Below are 18,116 nucleotides of genomic sequence, written 5' to 3' on the forward strand. Positions count from 1 at the left end.
CTCTTTTGATATCTTTGAAGATGCGTGCATCATAGAATAAACAAGATCCGATCCAGTTTTACACAATCAAATTCTACATGGAATCATCAAATTGACACTGCCCAATTACTTTTACTCTGAAGCATGCTAAACTATTGTTTGAATTTCTTGATTTATACGTATTTCACATACCAAACCATGCATTGAAAGCTTTCTAACTTCAATGATTTTTTTATCGTAGAATCCCATTCCAAAAAGAACCAATTAAATAAGCTAATGAAGTGATTGTTTTTTGATCAGTTGGTAAACCAGTTGATGGATCTACCACATTTCTTGCCAAATATCAATTATGTCTTATTAATCTTGCCTATCATATCATTCATTGATTCATCAATTCATTAATTTGATAAAACAAAACAAAACCATCATTAAAAACACTCTTATGAGTCAATTTAAATTTATCTTACTTGATCAAAATTACAACGATGTTCATGCATAATCTTTCCGACTTCTTCCAAGTCTAATTGTCGATGATCTTCATCTGAAAGGTTATCAGATAAATCAAAAATTGCAGAAGAGTAACCAGATGAATGAGCCACATCAAATGTAGGTATTCTAGACAATGATCAAAACAATAAGCAAGTAATATGATACTAGTACTATGAGATGAAGGATTGTATGATTTGATTTGAATTTCAAACCATTAAGACCTACGGTGCATGGGATGGGAAGTGTTGTTAAAGACTTGGTGGTAGTAAGTTGATTAGGTGATGTTGTTGATAAGTGATCAATACACCAGTTCAAAGTAATAACTTGGATTTTGAATTCATGACTTTTCTAATTCACCAAAGGTGAGTAAATCGAAAAAATCCATTGGAGGTATATGAATCGGTTTCCTCAAAACTCTTGGTAGTCCTTATGTCTGACCAAAGTAAATGCGGTGTATTAGTAAGAATGAGGTTTTGAGTCACTTGAACGATTAGCGTTCAACCAATTGGTTTTCTTCAATAGGAAGACGTTTGGCCAGGAAAGTTTTGATGCGTAGAGGAAGTTTCCTTCAAGGTTCTTTTGTAGTCACTAAAGCTAATGAACCAGCTTAACCTCCAACCATCATTATTCAATTCAATTCAACAATGGATTCCCAAAATTAGTGTCAAAGAAAACATTCAAGAATGAACCTTGAGACACTTACATCTTGAATGGCTCTTTCAATTAAATTGAAGATGATTCCTCTCCACCACGTCATTTGAGTCTCATCATTAGACTGCCCATTATGAGAATGAACTTCTGTACTATCTTTCATAGCTCTTAAGATGCCTATAATTTGATCTACTGATAATTCAAGACCATACATCTTTTTATAAAACACATCTACTTCTGCTTCTGTATGTGAATTGAATGAAGATAATTGAATTCTGGTTCATCTACCCTTGAGGCTGGTGGAGGAGGTAAACCGGGTGGAACAGGAGGTGGAGGTGGAGGTGGAGGTGGGGTAAGAGAGAGAAGTCCCGGTAGAGGCAGTAGCAAGAGTAATGGTTTGAATGGCGATAATGAAGACATTGTTTGAAGATTGAATTCTTAAAGCTGAGATTGAAGCGTGAATAAGATGTTGAACGGACAACAAGTCTGTATCACCTGGATTTTGACGGACAACCTATGTATTTGGAAAAAAAGAGGAATAGTAAGTAAAAGAGATCTAAAAGGATTCAAAGTAATACTTGAAACTTAACAGCTTGGATTTCCTGTTGAGCATAAGCAAAGTTTTCTTCAGTGAGAGCACGGATTTTGAATGCGACTTGAGTCCTATGGATTGTCTTGTAAGGATGATCCCGGCTAGACTTTTAGTATTGAGCAGGTTTGTTTGAAAGTATGAGAAAGGAGTGCGTGAAACTTGAGAGGATATCACGGGTTTGTAAGGTCTGCAAAAGGGACGTGAAAGTGATTACTGTCAGCTGACAGTCAGCACTGTCCGGGAGGTCCCAGTTGCCCTTGTTCCCGAAACAGTTTGGGTTGGTGTTGTAAAACCCAACACAGGGATAGCTTGACAAAACCCCAGCCAGCCACAGGTGTCCCCCGTATCAGCAGGTGTCAAGGGATGCCGCTGAGGATGAGCTGAGGGGCTTAGATGAAGTGAGAAGATGGGCCAGCCCTCCCTCAGGCTTCTTTGCTAAGGAATGTTGCCTGAGGGAGGCCTGACTCATCTCCTCAGTTTCTGTTGATCACATAATGAGCTGACAAGCAGAAAGAAAAGGGAAACAAATGGGAAACAAATGGGAACAAAACAGGAAAATTTCAACGCTCACATAGTTGTGAGCATCAATTTTTGCCCCTGTGAATACTTCCTTTACATACAGGGAACCCTCTCAACTCATTCTCCTGCAATATTATCGCAAGTTCATCAGGATTTGGGGGCCATAGATATTCTTTTATGCATATGTCTATTACATCACACACAAAGTGCTTCATAGATGCAATTGCAGTAATTTTACCAATCTTTATAAATTCATCAACCACATCTGGAGATACACCATAGGCTAGCTGTCGGATTGCAGCTGCCAGCTTCTGAGTGGTTGAGACACCTAGTTCCTTGCAGCAATCCTATGTAAGATGAAACTAAAATGAATAATCATGATCTTGAATGAATTTAGAAATATTTTGTATACAAAAACATGCCCAGTGTTGTACCCAATAAATATTATGTTGCTGCTGTCTTCAGCAATCTTTGAAAATAGTTCAGGACTCATTTGAAACCTTCTCTCAAAGTAAGCCCGCGGATATAATGGTGAGTCTTTGAAGTAATCATTGTGTAGACATTGATCCGCTACTATTTGGTCCCATTTGATTGTTGTGCATGTGTTGTGCTTGAATAGAATTGCAAGATCATTTGATCATACTTGTCGTCATTGTCCTCTTCAAGTTGCCTCAAGTGCTGTTCTACCATGGCTCTGGCGTCCATGTTGCAACAAAATCAAAATTTTTGTTGAGTTGTATTGCAGATGCAAGACGCAACCAAATTAAATAAAATTTAACTCAAGATTAGAGACAAGCCACTGTGGAGCCAAGCTCTAGGGTTTGTTGTGTTTTTCCCCCAGACACTAGGAGGGGACTTAGTTAAGTTAGCCCCGACCAAAGATTTGTAATTTAAACCTGACACCGCGGGAAAGAATTAGTTCAAAACCCAATTGAGGGAAGTTGCCTAACTTAACTAAGTCCCTCTCAGACAGACAAGTAGTTGAGAGAGGGACTTAGACCATATACCACCTCTGTGGCGTATGAGCTAGAAAAGTTTGGCTGGGCACATCTTCAATCCTCCATATCTTTGTAGCCAAATATCTTCTGGACCAAAGAAAAATCCGCTGCGCCTGATCATCCTACACACACATGTCTTTTCAAATCAAATCCCTCCCTTGCCGCCAGGAAAGCCCTTCAAATTAGACTTGAAGAATTGAGTTTTGTGTAACATTTCAGTGTCTTTGGTGTGAGATTTTGACAGGTTGTCAGCTTTTGGCCTGATTTTGGTATTTTTTGCAAACTTCACAATTGCATTGCTCTGCAAGTTTTGAATCAAATTCAAAGCAGGCTACACATATGTGTGTAGATTAAGTGGGCACGCAGCCCTTTTTTCCCCAAGGATATTTGTTTTCAGGATACAAAGATATGGAGTGTTGCAAAAGTCCCCAGCCAAACTTTTCTGGCTCATACGCCAAAGAGGTGGTATAAGGTCTAAGTCCCTCTCTCAACTACTCGTTTGTCCGAGAGGGACTTGGTTAAGTTAGGGAAGTTGTGGTGTCCAAGTCAGCAACTTCCTTCAATTGTGTATTTGGTTCACAATATGTTCACAATGGGTTCACAGGTTACCCTTGAGATGCCCCGTCTATTTGCTACATGTACAGCCGTTTCAAGAAAGGTTGACAACTTTTTGCTGGAGAAAGTTGTCTCCGCAACGGCTGAAACCAAAGACAAAACTTGATTACAGGTTTATTATTTCCTGTATTCTTCCAATTAGCAGAGAGACAAAATCAAGTGAGGGACAAAACAGGACAAAACCCGGGTTTTGCACATTGGCAAGATTTTCAAAAAAAACAATCTTTGTTGGAACAGCTGTACAAAACATATATATATACCCAATAGTCTCTTTCACAGTATCAGCTATCATCAAACTCATTTATATCTTTGACTCCAGGCTCACTGGCAGAGCTGGCCAAATGGTTGCATCAGAGGAATTTCTGGTGAGCTGTTGCTCTGTGGTATCATGTCCATGGTACAGCTCGAGGGTAACACATGAACCTAATGTGAACACATTGTGCACGAGATTTGCAATTGAAGGAAGTTGCGGACCTGGACACCACAACTTTCCTCAAACAGGTTTTGAACCATTTCACTCCTGCGGTGTGAATAATCCAAATTTAACAAAAACAATTGCGGATGCTCTAACAAAATGGTTTATCACCGCGACCGGATCCCTCCAAGAGCAAGTGGTTATCCGTAGCCTCAGGCCCGAAACAACCCAAACGTGCTTTTCCCAAGTTGATACTCGAGCGCCATAAAACATTATTCAAAATCTTTACCATAAGCTAAGAGAAAGTCGACATTTGCCCGCACGGAGTATGCTCACCAATCAGGGGAATCTATTGAGCTATAAGTACTACAATAAGATAGATTACATCATGGGTACAGAGGGACACAGATAACAACAGATGGGAAGCATGTGGCCACACGCCTCGGTTTGGATTAGGTGGGGCTCCCTCCAGGGTTTGTTAGGACTGGGCCAAAGGAAGTCCGCTATGAGCCGAAATTGGGAGGACAAAAGAAAAGCACCACCATCATCAGCAAGGTTCGAGGTTAACGCTTGGTATAGAATCGAGAATGAGAATGAAGTAGAGGGTAGACGGGTCAGAGCATAGTCAAAATATCAACATGCCGGACACAAGTGCCCGATTCATGACAGCTCCAATAGCGATAGAAAATTGACACAATCATCATGCAAAGCGCGAAAGCGAATGAAAGTTGACTTACAATAAGTCTAACAGGTACGAGTCGCCGAGGGGGCGAGTTGTCTGAGGGGTCTCCTGGACGTAGCGCCATCATGGTGGGGCAGAGTGTGCTGAGGCTCCGGCTGGTGGTGGATGAAGTGTAGTAGGCCAAGAGGGCAACTTGTGAGACAAACAACTAGGTTTACTAGGCCTGGTTTAAGCCCGGGGCAGCCCGGGTCACACTAAAGTTTAATTAAAGTACCGCGCTGGTCGCGGGCCTTCGAGCGCGCGGGACTTGTCTGACATGGACTTCAAAAAAAGCAAAGAAAAAGTCGATACAATTGCTTCGACCAGATGGCCGATCTTCCAAGGGATACTGGTCCTTTCCTCACTATTTGCTCAGAGAGTGATTGTGCAATCAATTCCAATCAGCATTTCCTTTGTAGTTTTTTGATTCGATGAGTCCAGTTTCAATTCATTTCTTGAGTCACAAGGGAGGTCTTTGTGCGAAAAAGAGGTGCACAAGAAAGATACCATATTCACAAGTCAGAGACCCAAAGACGCGGGCTCATACAACAACTTGTGTGAATAAGCCACAAGGTCCCTCTCTCGACTAGAACGTGATAGGGCGAGACGAACTCCGATCTCCCTCATTTCACTGATTTCCAGGCATATTGACTCTACTTGTTAAAGTTGATTTTCTCTCACTTCATTCATGTACGGAACATTCTCAAATTTGTCATTTGAGAGCGCAGCAATAAAAACACGATCCATTTCTATCAGTTCTATCTCGGTCGTATCAAGACATATAGACATATACACGTCATTGTAGCACAGAAGAGAAAATACAATTTCAAGCACATGATTGTTCTGACAAAGAGGTCTAAAGACGCGCAGATCAAACTGTCTCACTATTAGTTCCGCTGCTGGCTGGAGTATTGGTATCGGTGGGGTTAGGCGTTGCAGTAAGGTCGGTCAAATTGCCGGTACCCTGTCCACCTTGACCGCCAGTGCCACCACCACCACCACCACCTCCTCCTCCTCCTCCTGCACCACCACCACCACCCTCACCACCACCATTTCCACCTCCAGAACCAGCACCACCCTCTCCACCCCCGGTGCCAGAACTATTCTTACCGAGTGGATCGTCGAGTTTCGGGATTGGTGGATCATTTTGTGTAACTGGTGGTGTAGTTTGAGACTGAGTTTGCGAGTCCGACCCGTTGTTTGGATTTACAGTGCCGAGTAAAGTCACGCCGCCATCAATAGCTGGGCCGGGACCGATTCCCTAGCAGAACAAATGCAATACTGAGCCTAACCATCTACGACTGTGTGACATTCAAATGTCTAGGAAAAAGAAGAAAAGAAGTGTGAAAACAAACAAGATGGGGTGAGTGATCTCCCTGCGATTCATGAAGTTTCTTTTTGTCCGCGTCAAGTTTTGCTTTTGCTTTTTTCAGTTTCTTCTCAGCATCGTGAACTTCCTTTCGGTCCTTGGCAATTTTTTCTAAGAGACTCTTGTCATCGCCCTCACCACCATGGTGGTGATCGTGATCTTCATCGTGGTGATGGTGATCTTCATCATGGTGATGGTGATGATGATCATTCGAGCTGGAATTGTGGGGTACACCACCAGTAGTGAGATTCGATTGTGGATCAGGATTGGTGAGATTTGATTGCGGGTCGGAAGTAGTGCCATTCGACTGCGGATCGGAAGTAGTGCCATTTGACTGCGGATTGGAAGTAGTACCATTGGAGTGAGTCAGATCGGTTGGGTCATCTCGCTTCTGAAAGGAAGGCAAAATCAGCATCGCACTATGATGGCTTGAAAGCTTTGATGAGGTGTGAGAAAAGAGTGTGAAACACGTGAACTGACCGCAAGAAAACGATGTGTTTTACGACGCATAAGTGGAGCCGTGAGGGTGTCGCGGGCTTCAATGCGTCCACGGTGCCCCTCAGCAGCGCTGAGGACTGCCCCAATGGCTAGGAGCGTGCTAAACAGACCAGACGTTTTCATTGTGACAGATTATCTAGACCCCGAAGGTAAGAAACTTTGAATGAAAGTGAAAAGTTGATCCGAAAACAACGAGCTTGTTTGTGGAGTTGATGGGTCAAGGTGCGGTGATAAGAATGATTGAAAGGAAACCAGTCCGTGAAGTTCAGAGTTAATAGAGTATTGAAAAATAGGTTGTGTTGAAGAAAAAGAAAATTGAAAGAGATAATGATGCTTGGCCAGAAAGCATGGGGAAAAGAGCTTTCTTCAGAGGGAGAATGTGGTCTATTTATCCATAAACCTCTACACTTCGAAGTCACTGGATTTGAAATCCAGCGTCATCCTCTCCATGATTGTTGTTGCACACGTCGTCAGTCAGATGCATCCTGGAGCCAAAGACCGAACGGCTCACTGAATACACAACCCAAAAACCTACCAACGAGTCCTTGAATTTGTAAATGGTGGCGAGCATGCCGCTCTATGGCAACAGAAAGTACAAAAGAATTGAATCAAAAAGCGCAATCTCGGTGCTGGAAGGAGCTATGTACCTGAGAGAGGGCTCCTTGGGCCTCGCAACACCCACCGGAAGTCGCAAGTTGACTTCTAGTGCGTTCTTGCATCGCGCACAAGGTTACAATGGTGCATAGCAATTCGGGGCGGATGGTTTAGCAGGCGCTTAGGAGACAGGGGTACACCCCGGTTCGCCATTTATACACACCGGCTGTAGCGACATATGAGGTCATATCCTTCTCTCGATCGCTCCGAACATTTGGCGTTGGGTAAATCCCGAGTCTGGATGACGAGAGGCCTGGGCGCTTCAGAGCCTTGTACAGCGGGTTACGTGTCTGGTGTGGTGCTGGTATGATTCGCGTCTGTTCCAAATGATACTTCATACTTATCATTTGCATCGTTCGCTGGCCAGGAAATGACACATCGCCACTCACCTTAAACCTGGCAGGAAGAAGAGTCGCTGAGACGCGGAGTAGACAATTTTTTTTCTTCTGAATGGTCAAATATGCGATTATGTAGTTATGTGTCGATGGGTATAGCCAAACCTCGTGCTATGGTGGTTTTATGTTTGGGCTCAAATCGTATGGTAAGATCTCTTGCTGAAGGCCTCTCGCGCTGTCCCATCTCACTGTGGTCAGTACCTCAGTGCCATCATTCCATTCGTGTCTGTTTGTGAATCTCGAGAGGAATTCTTGAATGGCTTTTCCTATCTAATGTTCGTATTCCCAATCACGTTTCAGGGGGGAGTCAATCTAATTTCTTTCGAACAGCGCAGGGATCATCCGGGCTCCGCTACCCACACGCAAGAGTAAATCAAGATCAATTTTCCCATAATCGTTGTAGGAGCAAACCAACCTATCTTTGAGAATCGGGACATCTGTTGACCAGGCTGTTTCGGTCTCTTCACAGGTGATGAGGCTAGCTTGGTTTCTTCTCGACCTAGGTTTTGGCCGGGTAGGCGGATAATTCTGAGATGCTATCCAGACCAGAGTAGAGCACGCTACGTTGAGACTCAGTTTGTTCAAGTGGGCACTGTTTTCCATGATCCGAGGGCACTTAATAAAAACTGAGTCGACGAACTTGTCCACTTTTAAGAGCGAGCGACTGTGTTAAGTTAATGTCCACCCGGTATCCTGACATGCAATCTTTTACCCATACGAGCAGAAAGACATCCACAGATAGCGGGAAAATACGGAATCACTCGGAGTCGGAGGACCATGAATTCAGCGATCATGAACGTGCAATTGGTCATATCGAGATTCAAGCAAGCGTTCGAGTCGACACGTATTAAAGGTACACACGACTGCATTGCTCATCTGACGCGGTTCTACATATATTATATGCCCTAGTGTCGCTTCAGACCAGACCCCGACAAACGCTTGCCAGCCTTGGGTATCACAGCACGTTTACACTAACAGCACGGTTTAATTATAATATCAATGTATCTTCAATTTGGATGGAATTGCCCAGTCCAAGATTTACCTTCCTTACCAGGTATCTCATTCAGCCTGGATAGTACTCAGGCTGAGCGCAATTGTTGCTGGGCCCTTTGTCGGATCTCCCACGACCGCGTCTCGAGCTTCACATTGACAAAAATTGCAAAGCCTGGCAAGTGATACATATCTGCAACGTCAGGCCACGCTTTCGACATTCACGGATTAAGCATTCTCTCAATCTTAACATAAGCATTCCACCTGGCTCTCCAATACCTCTATCTGTACACATATCGGACCATCATCATTTTCAAGACATCCTCAGTTCAATAATACTACTCACAGTCTAGCCTTCTTTACCAACCGTAAACAACCCAAGACCCAATAACATTCAAATGGCCCTCTCAAAGTCGACAGGAAATGCAAACGCTTTTTCCAAGTCTGAACCCCCATTAATTCAACTTCAGAACCAAGAAGGAGAGCTCATCTCTCAGGGCACGGACGAATTCCAAATCCAGCTGCATCCTGATCGTGACTTTATCACCATCCCACTTACAAGTATAAATAAAAGAAGACTCTCCTCACCAGAACAAACGTATTTGATCCCCGCTCACAGTGAACATCCTGAATATGAGGTTATCCTTCGTCCGAAGCGCTCGAGCTTCCGTGCAATATCGAACCCCTCCGAAGCTTCCATTTCTCGAAACGTGAGTCATTCTACCGAAAATACAAACCTTATATTAGCGCTCAAAAGTTGTCAGTAGACTCTGAGACACACAGCCACATTTTTTCAGGTGTCGTCAGAAATGCCGACAAGCCGCCACGAGCCACTGGAGTCACCTACCCGTCCCAAGTTAACACCTGCTCAAATTATAATGGCCACCAGTTATCGAGAGAGTGTCAATAAAAGGAGCTGTGTAGCTCTATTATTTTTTGTCCTTGCATGTGGGGGCAAGATCATTCTTGGTACGCTTTTGTGATTTGTTCGTGTCTACCAAGAGCAATCGCCAATTTTGTATACTTCTTTGTAGGATTCGGTGCTGGACTGGCAGTCCAGGCTGCTTTCACCAAACCCGAGCCCCATCAATCTCAAATTGTTTCAGGAGGTGTTGTGGCCGGCCTTGGTGCAATATCAGTAATCTTTGCTTCCCTAGGTTTCGGCGCTTCGATTACTCGAGTCTTTTTACTTTTTGGTTGGACGATGAAGGCCACCTCTATCTCAGCAGCCTCTCTTATAACAGCCGGCGACGCCATTAGCCGTCAGTGCCACAATTATATCTCTCGAAAGATAAAGTCTCTGTATTGATGTTCCTTCATTCTTTTTCGTTTTTTTTTGGAATCTGATCACGAAAAGTACAGAGTACTACTATTCGACAGGAGATCAAGTCAAATCGATTCGCGTAACTTTTGTACCGCTCGCGATTGGTACCGCCTTACTAGCCATTTCGCTCCCAAACTTCGTTGCTTACACAGAGTTATATAGAGGCCGCACCATCGGCAGTAAGTGTCTTATCTCAATTTGAATTGCAAAATCGGACCACTGACTCTCATGAATTCAGTCCCGTACCATAAGAGACCACTTGTTGCTTTATGCTGTTTGGGCACCGCTAATGGCTTACTTTTTGGGGGGTGGGTGTCCGGTGAACACGCTGATTGGCCTCCTGCTTTCAACTTGGGTACGTTGGAATTTTCTCCCGCTGCTCTTGACCATATCAGAATATTGTACTACGTCTCTTATGCATCTTTCATATCATGATTCTTTCTCGAACTCGAAAATATCACAGCAATAATGACCGCGGCTATCTCTGTAGGCTATTTTGGGGCCAGTCTTATGTGGAGTGACCACATCCATCGGAGAGCTGCTGAATACGAAGTTAGACTTTCGCTCGAACAGGAAAGCGAAACAACAGAAAAATCCGAGTCAACAAATCCCACCGAGAAATCACCCCGACAGTTGCCTGTCGAACTTTGAACAATATGGTGTTGGATATTTAAAACACATTGGATAAAAAACTCGTTTTTAAGTGGTTGATTAAGTTATTTTGCCTTGTCTCCAGAAAAAAAGGAATTGAATTTAATAAAAAGTCAATAAAAGTTTCTTGTTTGTTTTACACACTAGCTGGTCCAATGACCTGTTGATCTTCCACACATTAAACATGAATAATACACGAGAGAGAGAAACACAAAAACCCCAGAAAATGTCACAGACTTTTGGTGTGAGCAAATGCACCTGGAAATATGAAAGATTGTTGTGCCATTGAAAACACATAAATTGGACATGTGTGCCTTGATCCATATGATTCAGCGCATCCATGGCAGACAGGCAAAGTGCCCACTGAATGATCAGCTGGTGAGACTTCTTCTTGCTCCTAAACAAGCCAACCATCAATAGATTCTGCAAAGGTGCTCCCTCATGGCAATCACCCACAAAGCTTTACCTTTTGTTAAGCACTTTGATTATGGAGCTATGATTATTGACTTTTAGGTTCTTGCATCTGACGTGTCTTGGTAATGTTGATATCCAGACCAATCTAAATGCAGATCAAGTTTTGCAAATTATTCTGAAGCAAGAGATCTATGAGCTGTGAGATGAGATAAGCAGTGGCCTTGGGACTGGTTTGCTACAGGAAGGAGAATTTTTGCACTCCTGTATCTCTCCTCTGAACCAGTCTTGCCTAAGTCTGATGTCTAAGGCCCTAGGCCACTGTGTTTCCTCTCCTCACTCAATGGAGAACACCTCACACATATGAAAATCAATCAAAATCTGATTTTTGCGGGATTCCACCCTAGATCAAAGTGCTCCTCCCTAAGGAAGCTAACCCTAACCCTGAACTTCTAATATCGAAAGTGATTCCCCAAGAAGAACCTGCCAGATCTCTAGTCTCTGGTCATTATGTGCTCCAACATCAGACACTTCAACGTGACAAGAAGCTCCATAGAAATACCAAAACTTCACAAAATTACAACCTGTAAGAAACCAGACTAGAGGTACATTGGTTAGAATCTTGGTAAGACATCAAAAAGGCAAGAGATCCAGTGAGTGTCAAAGATGAGGATTTCTCTATATTCACTGAATGATCAGGTTTTTGGAAGAATGAACAGGAATGATGTGGTATCAACCACAGTGCATTCCGAGTTAGGCACGAGCTGGAACACCCCATGTGAATTGAATGAAAAGACCAAACAAACAGTTTAGCCTTCACATATGATCACCAAAACCACCAAAATTAGATCCATTGATACCATGTAACATTCATTGAATATCTTGATTAACCACCCCTCTAAATATATATCAACTCTGCTGTTAACAAATCAGGAGTTGAAATTTATGAGACACCAATTCTTGTGACTGATTGCTGTGACATCAAAATCACATACATGAAATACTGCACCATCCCTATCCACTGAAAGAAGGTCATCCACCATTGTTGATTGATCACAGGTGGCTGATTTGTGTCAGAACATAAAAGTCAAGTCTTAAATGTAAGAGTCATCTTGACCCTGTATTTTCAAAACAACTACAGACAGTCAGACATTCAGTGTAAAATTTGTTGGAAGGGATGTGTGTTAGGAGATCACTAATTCCAAGAAATCAAACAATAGTACACACTGTCAGCATTAAACAGGTTCCCAGATGGGAATATGGGTTGTAGGAATTAGACAGCCTTTGTGACTACATATATCACAATGGCGGTCTGATCCCTACAACTCATATTCCCATATGGGAACCTCTTTAATGCTGGCAGTGACAAGAGATCATAAGACATTGGATGAAGAGCGTATCAAATTTCTTGAAGACTCAAATATCAGAAGTGGTTGGTCAGATTTGTAATAAGCATCAAGTAACCCCCAAAGTACGGTTGGGCTTTCATTGACTCACCCCATGATTTTCATAGTAGTATGGGAAGTTGATCCTTGAAGCCTTGTAAAATGGTTTCACTTGGTGCCATGCTAAACAATCTATCTATGCACAGCCTCATTAAGGGTATCTGCAATAGAGAAGAGACTGTCTTGATTTCCTCACAAAGTTGTGATATACCCACCAATGTGGGTCTGTTTCAGGATCATGAAGAAGGAAAAGTACCATGATAAACACTGCTCTTCAGGTTTGGTGGCCAATGTAGACCAAGAACAAGACAGAAACCAAGCCAATTTTGAAACCAGAATCTAACACTGACAGCATCAATCAAGGCTGTTCTCCCTTGTTCTCCACACAACTTCTTTTTACAATTGTGGGACACCAAGTAGAAACTGCCTTAACTCAGACTTTTTGGCTGTAGTTTTTGGTTTTCCCAGTTGACCAGTTTCTCAACTACAGCCAAAAAGTGCAAGTTGGGAAACTAACTCAGAGGAGTTCTGGGTCTCTACTTTGTATCCCATAAATGTCAGTGATCTTTCCATCTACCCCCTTAAAAATCTTGATATAATATATCTGAAGATAGCATGCTGATGATGGGGGTTGGCTGATGATGGGGGTTGATAGAGATTGATCTCTGGGCCTTGTAACTAAAACCTGGTAGCAATGAAGTATATAAATCCTCTTTCATGACAATTCTTCCGCTGTGCACAACCCATACCAAGCAAAGATTTGACAATTTTTCAATCTACCTGCTACAGTGGCAACAAATTCTTTCTCAGGCTTTATGCTACAGTGAGATGTCCACGCATGATATACTCAAAGTCCCTTAACGGGCCAGGGTAACATTGGATTTGAATTCAAATGTCCACTTTCAATTGTCAATTGATCCTCACAGTCTTTTGAAGATGGAAATCCTCCTTCAAGATTGTACCCGAGAATGAAGCAAATCTTACTGAATCAGTTACATACGGGGGATGAATAAATTACATATCAACTACATAATAACATATCGAGATAAAACATCCTTTCACTTTCATTACCTTGTTGAAAGATCCTAAGATCTTGATGACCAGGCGTGTTTATATTGTTTATGATCAGGAACTCCAAAAGCATGAATGAATAGACTCACTGTCAAGAACGAATCCAAGGGAATGACTCTTGAAATCAACAAGATGTGGTCATAGTCTTGCAATCGAGAATGCGTTTTCAATTCCTTTGCAGTCAGTACCTGCCCACGAAAAATGGCCTGTCTCGCTGGTCAAATCTTACTTCTTGATGATAATCTGATTCGGACCAGAGTGTCTCAAAAAAAGGCAAGGAAGAGAAACTAGAACATAAGAAACTAGAGAAAAATAAAGATGAATCAAACCCAATTGATCTCACGAAACAAAACCGTATGTAGTCCCACCAGGTGCTTAAAGCTTGTAGTTGAACCTGAAGCAATCGGTAGCGTCTCCCATTATAATGTTCGAAGGTTGAAAACAAAAACCTCAATTCAAATCGAGGCACCAGTCTTGAAGCGATGCTTTATGAATAAAATGCACCGCAAAAAAGAATCAAAGACTCCCAGTCCCAAGACATGACCCATACTCTCTTCACAAAGTGTCCCATAAAATCGCCCAAGCGCAAGTGGATCAAAGTCCATTTTGAACTCAAGATATATATTTATACTTTGAACAAAAAATGAAAATGAAAAACACATTCCAAACCATTTTTCAGACACTTTGCAATTGAGGCCTTCGATACGCAATGTCTCAGTTTCGTATCCCGAATATCATTCATCAACGAGCAAGACCAATTGAATTAAAAAAACATAACAGAAGAAAAGATCACCCCCATAACAAAAACACCGTTGCTCAAAGCCGATTTATCACTCATATCAAGCAGCTCTTGTAAAGATCAAAAGAAAAAAAACAGACAGAAAAAAGAAATCTCGACTCCCTTCTTGCCTTCTTCCCATTATCAACCTTTCGAATACGCGAGGACAAACATATCACTCCTGTGCGCCATGTTACTATATGTTTAGACCAATTTCGCCTTTTTGAGGGCAATAACACATACATCACACACCAAAGATAACAATCAAATTGGAGTTTGTTTCTGAGAGATGTAGATTCGAATGCTTCGATCGGATGAAAAATTATGAGGTAAGTCAAAGCCCCAAGACCACCACTGAACACCATATCAATTCTTCGCGTAGAACCGTTCCTTTGTATGGGACACCTGATTAGGACTTTTATCTTATTTTTATGTTTTGTAATTATATTAGATTTGTTGAGTGAAGGCCGTAGCATTGGATGTCATCTTGAACATGATCCCTGAAATCCCGTATCGGTAAAAATGATGAGTAAAGCACTGTTTTTTTGTGATCCGAGGAGTAGGCCTTTCCGACGCGCAGTCAACTGAAGGAGGATAGAAAAAGAAAAAAAGCAGGAATATGATGAAAAGATGAAATTGGGAAACTTTGTAAGGAGACAGAACCTAAGGGTGGTTTGTTAATCAACACCGTTCCGTGGCATAACTGCAAACCCGATGAGATTTAATTATTCATTTCTGATTTGTGTAAAAGGGGGATGAAGATAATACGACTTATTGACTGGAGTAAAATCATACGAAGCAAAAAAAGAAATTGTTGTCGCCTCGAATACATTAGCTCAACTCATCTCCTTTGAATTTGAATCGAGATGATCCGAGTTGAAAAGAATAGATTTAGGAATGATTTCAACTCGGCGTCTCGTCCTTGTATATCCCATCAAGAGCGCTGAATGCTAATCTATATGGCAAGCTTCTGACGATATCCGTAGCTTTCTTGATGACTTTTTCAATCGGAACTCCAGCCTCAAGAGCTGTCTCGATTGACAAACGATACAGGCCGAGTACAGCTAGAGAAACTTGGGTTTGTTGTTCAGGATAAGGTGCACGAAGTGTTGCAGCTTGTTGTACAATGAGTGGCATTGGATTCGTATGATGATGCGAATTACCAGTGGTACCCGAACGGACCACTCGAAGCAAGATTTCAATGATGATATCAACATTCTTGCTCACATGTCGATCGATGAACCGCTGTCGAGTCTCGATCGAGCCAGAGGTAGAGGTAGTGAGCCACGTGTCAAGCAGATGTTGGATTGTAGGTGGCTATAACAAACAACGTTGATGCGTCTCCATGAGTTACAAGTTCATTAGACGTGCTCATCTGGTGCACTTACAGGGTCAGGATCAACAACTGTGATCTTACGCCTCCATCCACACTCAGTTTGATCTTCAGGTTTGAAGATCCGTCCTGTCATCTGTGATATCCAGGAATCCACATCTCCGGTTCTCACCCACTTAGCTTCAGTGAGCGGGTTCAGCGTGTCCAGCTTGGCTACAATCAAGACAGTGTTTTGTGTGAAGCTAGGGACGACTTTCAAGCCAGATTTTTGTTGATCTTCAGATGCATCTTGAGTGGGTTTCTCTCCCTCGTCGACTGGTAATTTCTGTTGAAGAGAAGACATAAAAAGTCTGTGTAGAGGGGGAAGTAAAGGATCATGAACAACATCGTAGTCTTCTTCTGCCAATGTTTCTTCATCGTTCTCGTCCTTCTTTGCTTCTGGATCTTCAGCCTTCCCCGCTAAACCTGATCTAGTCGAACCCAATTTCGGATTGGGTTCCTCAGCGTTCCAAGCTGCTTCAAGCACTGCGCGATCCATGATCACATAGTCATCGATTTCCTGGTCAAGAGCTTCGACCTACCAAGCAGGTGATGAGCGCACAGACAGAGACAAAGGTATCCCTAGCCACAGAAGGTTCGAATAACAGAATGCACGTACCAGTACACCTTTACAGACCCTGTATTCGTCTATTTCTCCGTCATACTTACCACCTTGAATGATCGCTGGAATTAATCTGACCAGAACTTCAATCTTGTGTTCAGCCCGATACACTTTGATACTTTCAACCACATCCGAATCTATCACCATCCGACGAGTATTTCGTGCATAAGATATCGAAAGTCGATCAGCTTGCGGCTCGGGCATAGGTGGACCTTCATAATCCTCCTCATCCTCGTAATCCCCATCCGCATCTTGATCTTCATCATATTGCTCTTGTGCTGTTTTTGCTGGAGCAACTTCGGTCTCCGCCGTTTGCTCCTTTTCATTGAGACTAAGTTCGTGATTTGATTGAGTAGTGCCCGTTGTGCCCGCCTTGCCGTCTTTAGCTGTCAAAGTTATTCAGATGGATCAGCAGATGATCTACGTCAATGTAAAATCATAGAGGCCGTACCAGTCACATCAGCATCCTGGGCCTCTTTGTTAGCAGATTGCGAGGCTTGAACTGGCGCCGTGCCAAGTCCGGTGCCACTGGCTTCTTTCGCTTCTGCTTGTTTCTCAGTCTCCGTCGGTTGAGTGATGGTATCAACACTATTGTTCTCTGAGATAATTCCAGCGGAATCTGGATTCACCTTGGCAGCTTTATTACCCTTGTTAGAACCTTTCACTGGGCTGACTGCTGGTGATGAACCACGCCCACCACCGATCCTTGTATCAACGCTCATTGCAGAATGAGCTGAAATTGACAGCTTCCTCTTGCCGCCATGACCAACGACGGAGGTAGGGGGCTTGCTCGGCAAAGAAGCACAGGCCAGTGGTACCTGTGGTTCGGCTGTCACATTAGTTGGAGAAGAGAAATATAACCGTAATCGGCTATTCTCACGTCCGGCAGGGATGGTTGGTTTCGAATATGAGTGTACACGTTCGCGCTCGCGAACTACCGATGGGGTTTGAGCGTCGAGCTGAGTTGGTCGAGGAGTTGACACATCAGGTTTTGGCTCTTCTAGGTTCTGATCCACGTCTGCGTGACTGGCGTCACTCGTTTTGGTGATCTCCGATGTAGTTGGTGCATCCGTATGAGTAGTTGCAACTGCCTCTTCAGCGGCAGCAGGGGAGGTTTCCGCTTTGACCCTTAGTGGCGAGACATCCTTCGAAAGAAGTAGCTGGTTTTTAACTTCGTCGCTCACAATACTCTCCTCCAACTCACTGCCTTGATCATCTACCGTTAGATTCAATCCTTTCACGGCTGACGCAGCCTCTTCATCAATCTTTTTGGCCAACTCTACAGTAGCGTCAGATTTGACTTTCTTAGCAGAAGCTGTGATGGTGGCAGTTGAAGAGGTGACCGAGTCTGTGCTGGCTGGATTGGCTGGTGAAAGTCCAGGTGTTTCACGTGAGATGTCATGCGCCTCATCCTCATCACGACCGTGTTTGCCAGTTTTGCTCAGGCTCGTAAGTGCTTCGCCCACATTTACAGGAGAGGTTTTCTCCTGCTGATCCACATGAGCTGAGGAGGTCGCGCCATTTTGAGCATCGATCTGTGTTTCCGACCCTTCGGCT

At 43.1% G+C, this 18,116-nt stretch overlaps 4 protein-coding genes across 4 annotated transcripts; 1 reads left to right on the forward strand and 3 right to left on the reverse strand.

Moving 5' to 3' along the window:
* Positions 1-322: 322 nt before the first annotated feature.
* On the reverse strand, positions 323-1,539 carry MELLADRAFT_106345 (uncharacterized protein; the record flags this gene model as incomplete). Its single annotated transcript, XM_007409833.1, has 4 exons — positions 323-346; positions 447-594; positions 1,158-1,333; positions 1,408-1,539. The coding sequence occupies 4 exons, from the start codon at positions 1,537-1,539 to the stop codon at positions 323-325; spliced, it is 480 nt and encodes a 159-aa protein (XP_007409895.1).
* A 4,311-nt stretch (positions 1,540-5,850) lies between these two features.
* On the reverse strand, positions 5,851-7,853 carry MELLADRAFT_106346 (uncharacterized protein; the record flags this gene model as incomplete). Its single annotated transcript, XM_007409832.1, has 6 exons — positions 5,851-6,240; positions 6,335-6,739; positions 6,829-6,946; positions 7,266-7,356; positions 7,382-7,423; positions 7,664-7,853. The coding sequence occupies 6 exons, from the start codon at positions 7,851-7,853 to the stop codon at positions 5,851-5,853; spliced, it is 1,236 nt and encodes a 411-aa protein (XP_007409894.1).
* Positions 7,854-9,122: 1,269 nt separating this feature from the next.
* MELLADRAFT_71849 (uncharacterized protein) lies at positions 9,123-10,998 on the forward strand (the record flags this gene model as incomplete). The annotated part of the gene is made up of 6 exons (XM_007409732.1): positions 9,123-9,595; positions 9,693-9,854; positions 9,920-10,147; positions 10,248-10,388; positions 10,448-10,564; positions 10,673-10,998. 5 exons carry the CDS (start codon positions 9,695-9,697, stop codon positions 10,858-10,860), a joined length of 834 nt encoding a protein of 277 aa, XP_007409794.1.
* A 3,397-nt stretch (positions 10,999-14,395) lies between these two features.
* Positions 14,396-17,208, reverse strand: MELLADRAFT_77740 (uncharacterized protein; the record flags this gene model as incomplete). The annotated part of the gene is made up of 6 exons (XM_007409831.1): positions 14,396-15,149; positions 15,565-15,882; positions 15,954-16,475; positions 16,557-16,945; positions 17,011-17,119; positions 17,189-17,208. 4 exons carry the CDS (start codon positions 16,761-16,763, stop codon positions 15,048-15,050), a joined length of 1,149 nt encoding a protein of 382 aa, XP_007409893.1.
* Between the last annotated feature and the right edge of the window lie 908 nt (positions 17,209-18,116).

This window comes from Melampsora larici-populina (genome assembly GCF_000204055.1).
Source record: "Melampsora larici-populina 98AG31 unplaced genomic scaffold MELLAscaffold_17, whole genome shotgun sequence".
Lineage (NCBI taxonomy): Eukaryota > Fungi > Basidiomycota > Pucciniomycetes > Pucciniales > Melampsoraceae > Melampsora > Melampsora laricis-populina.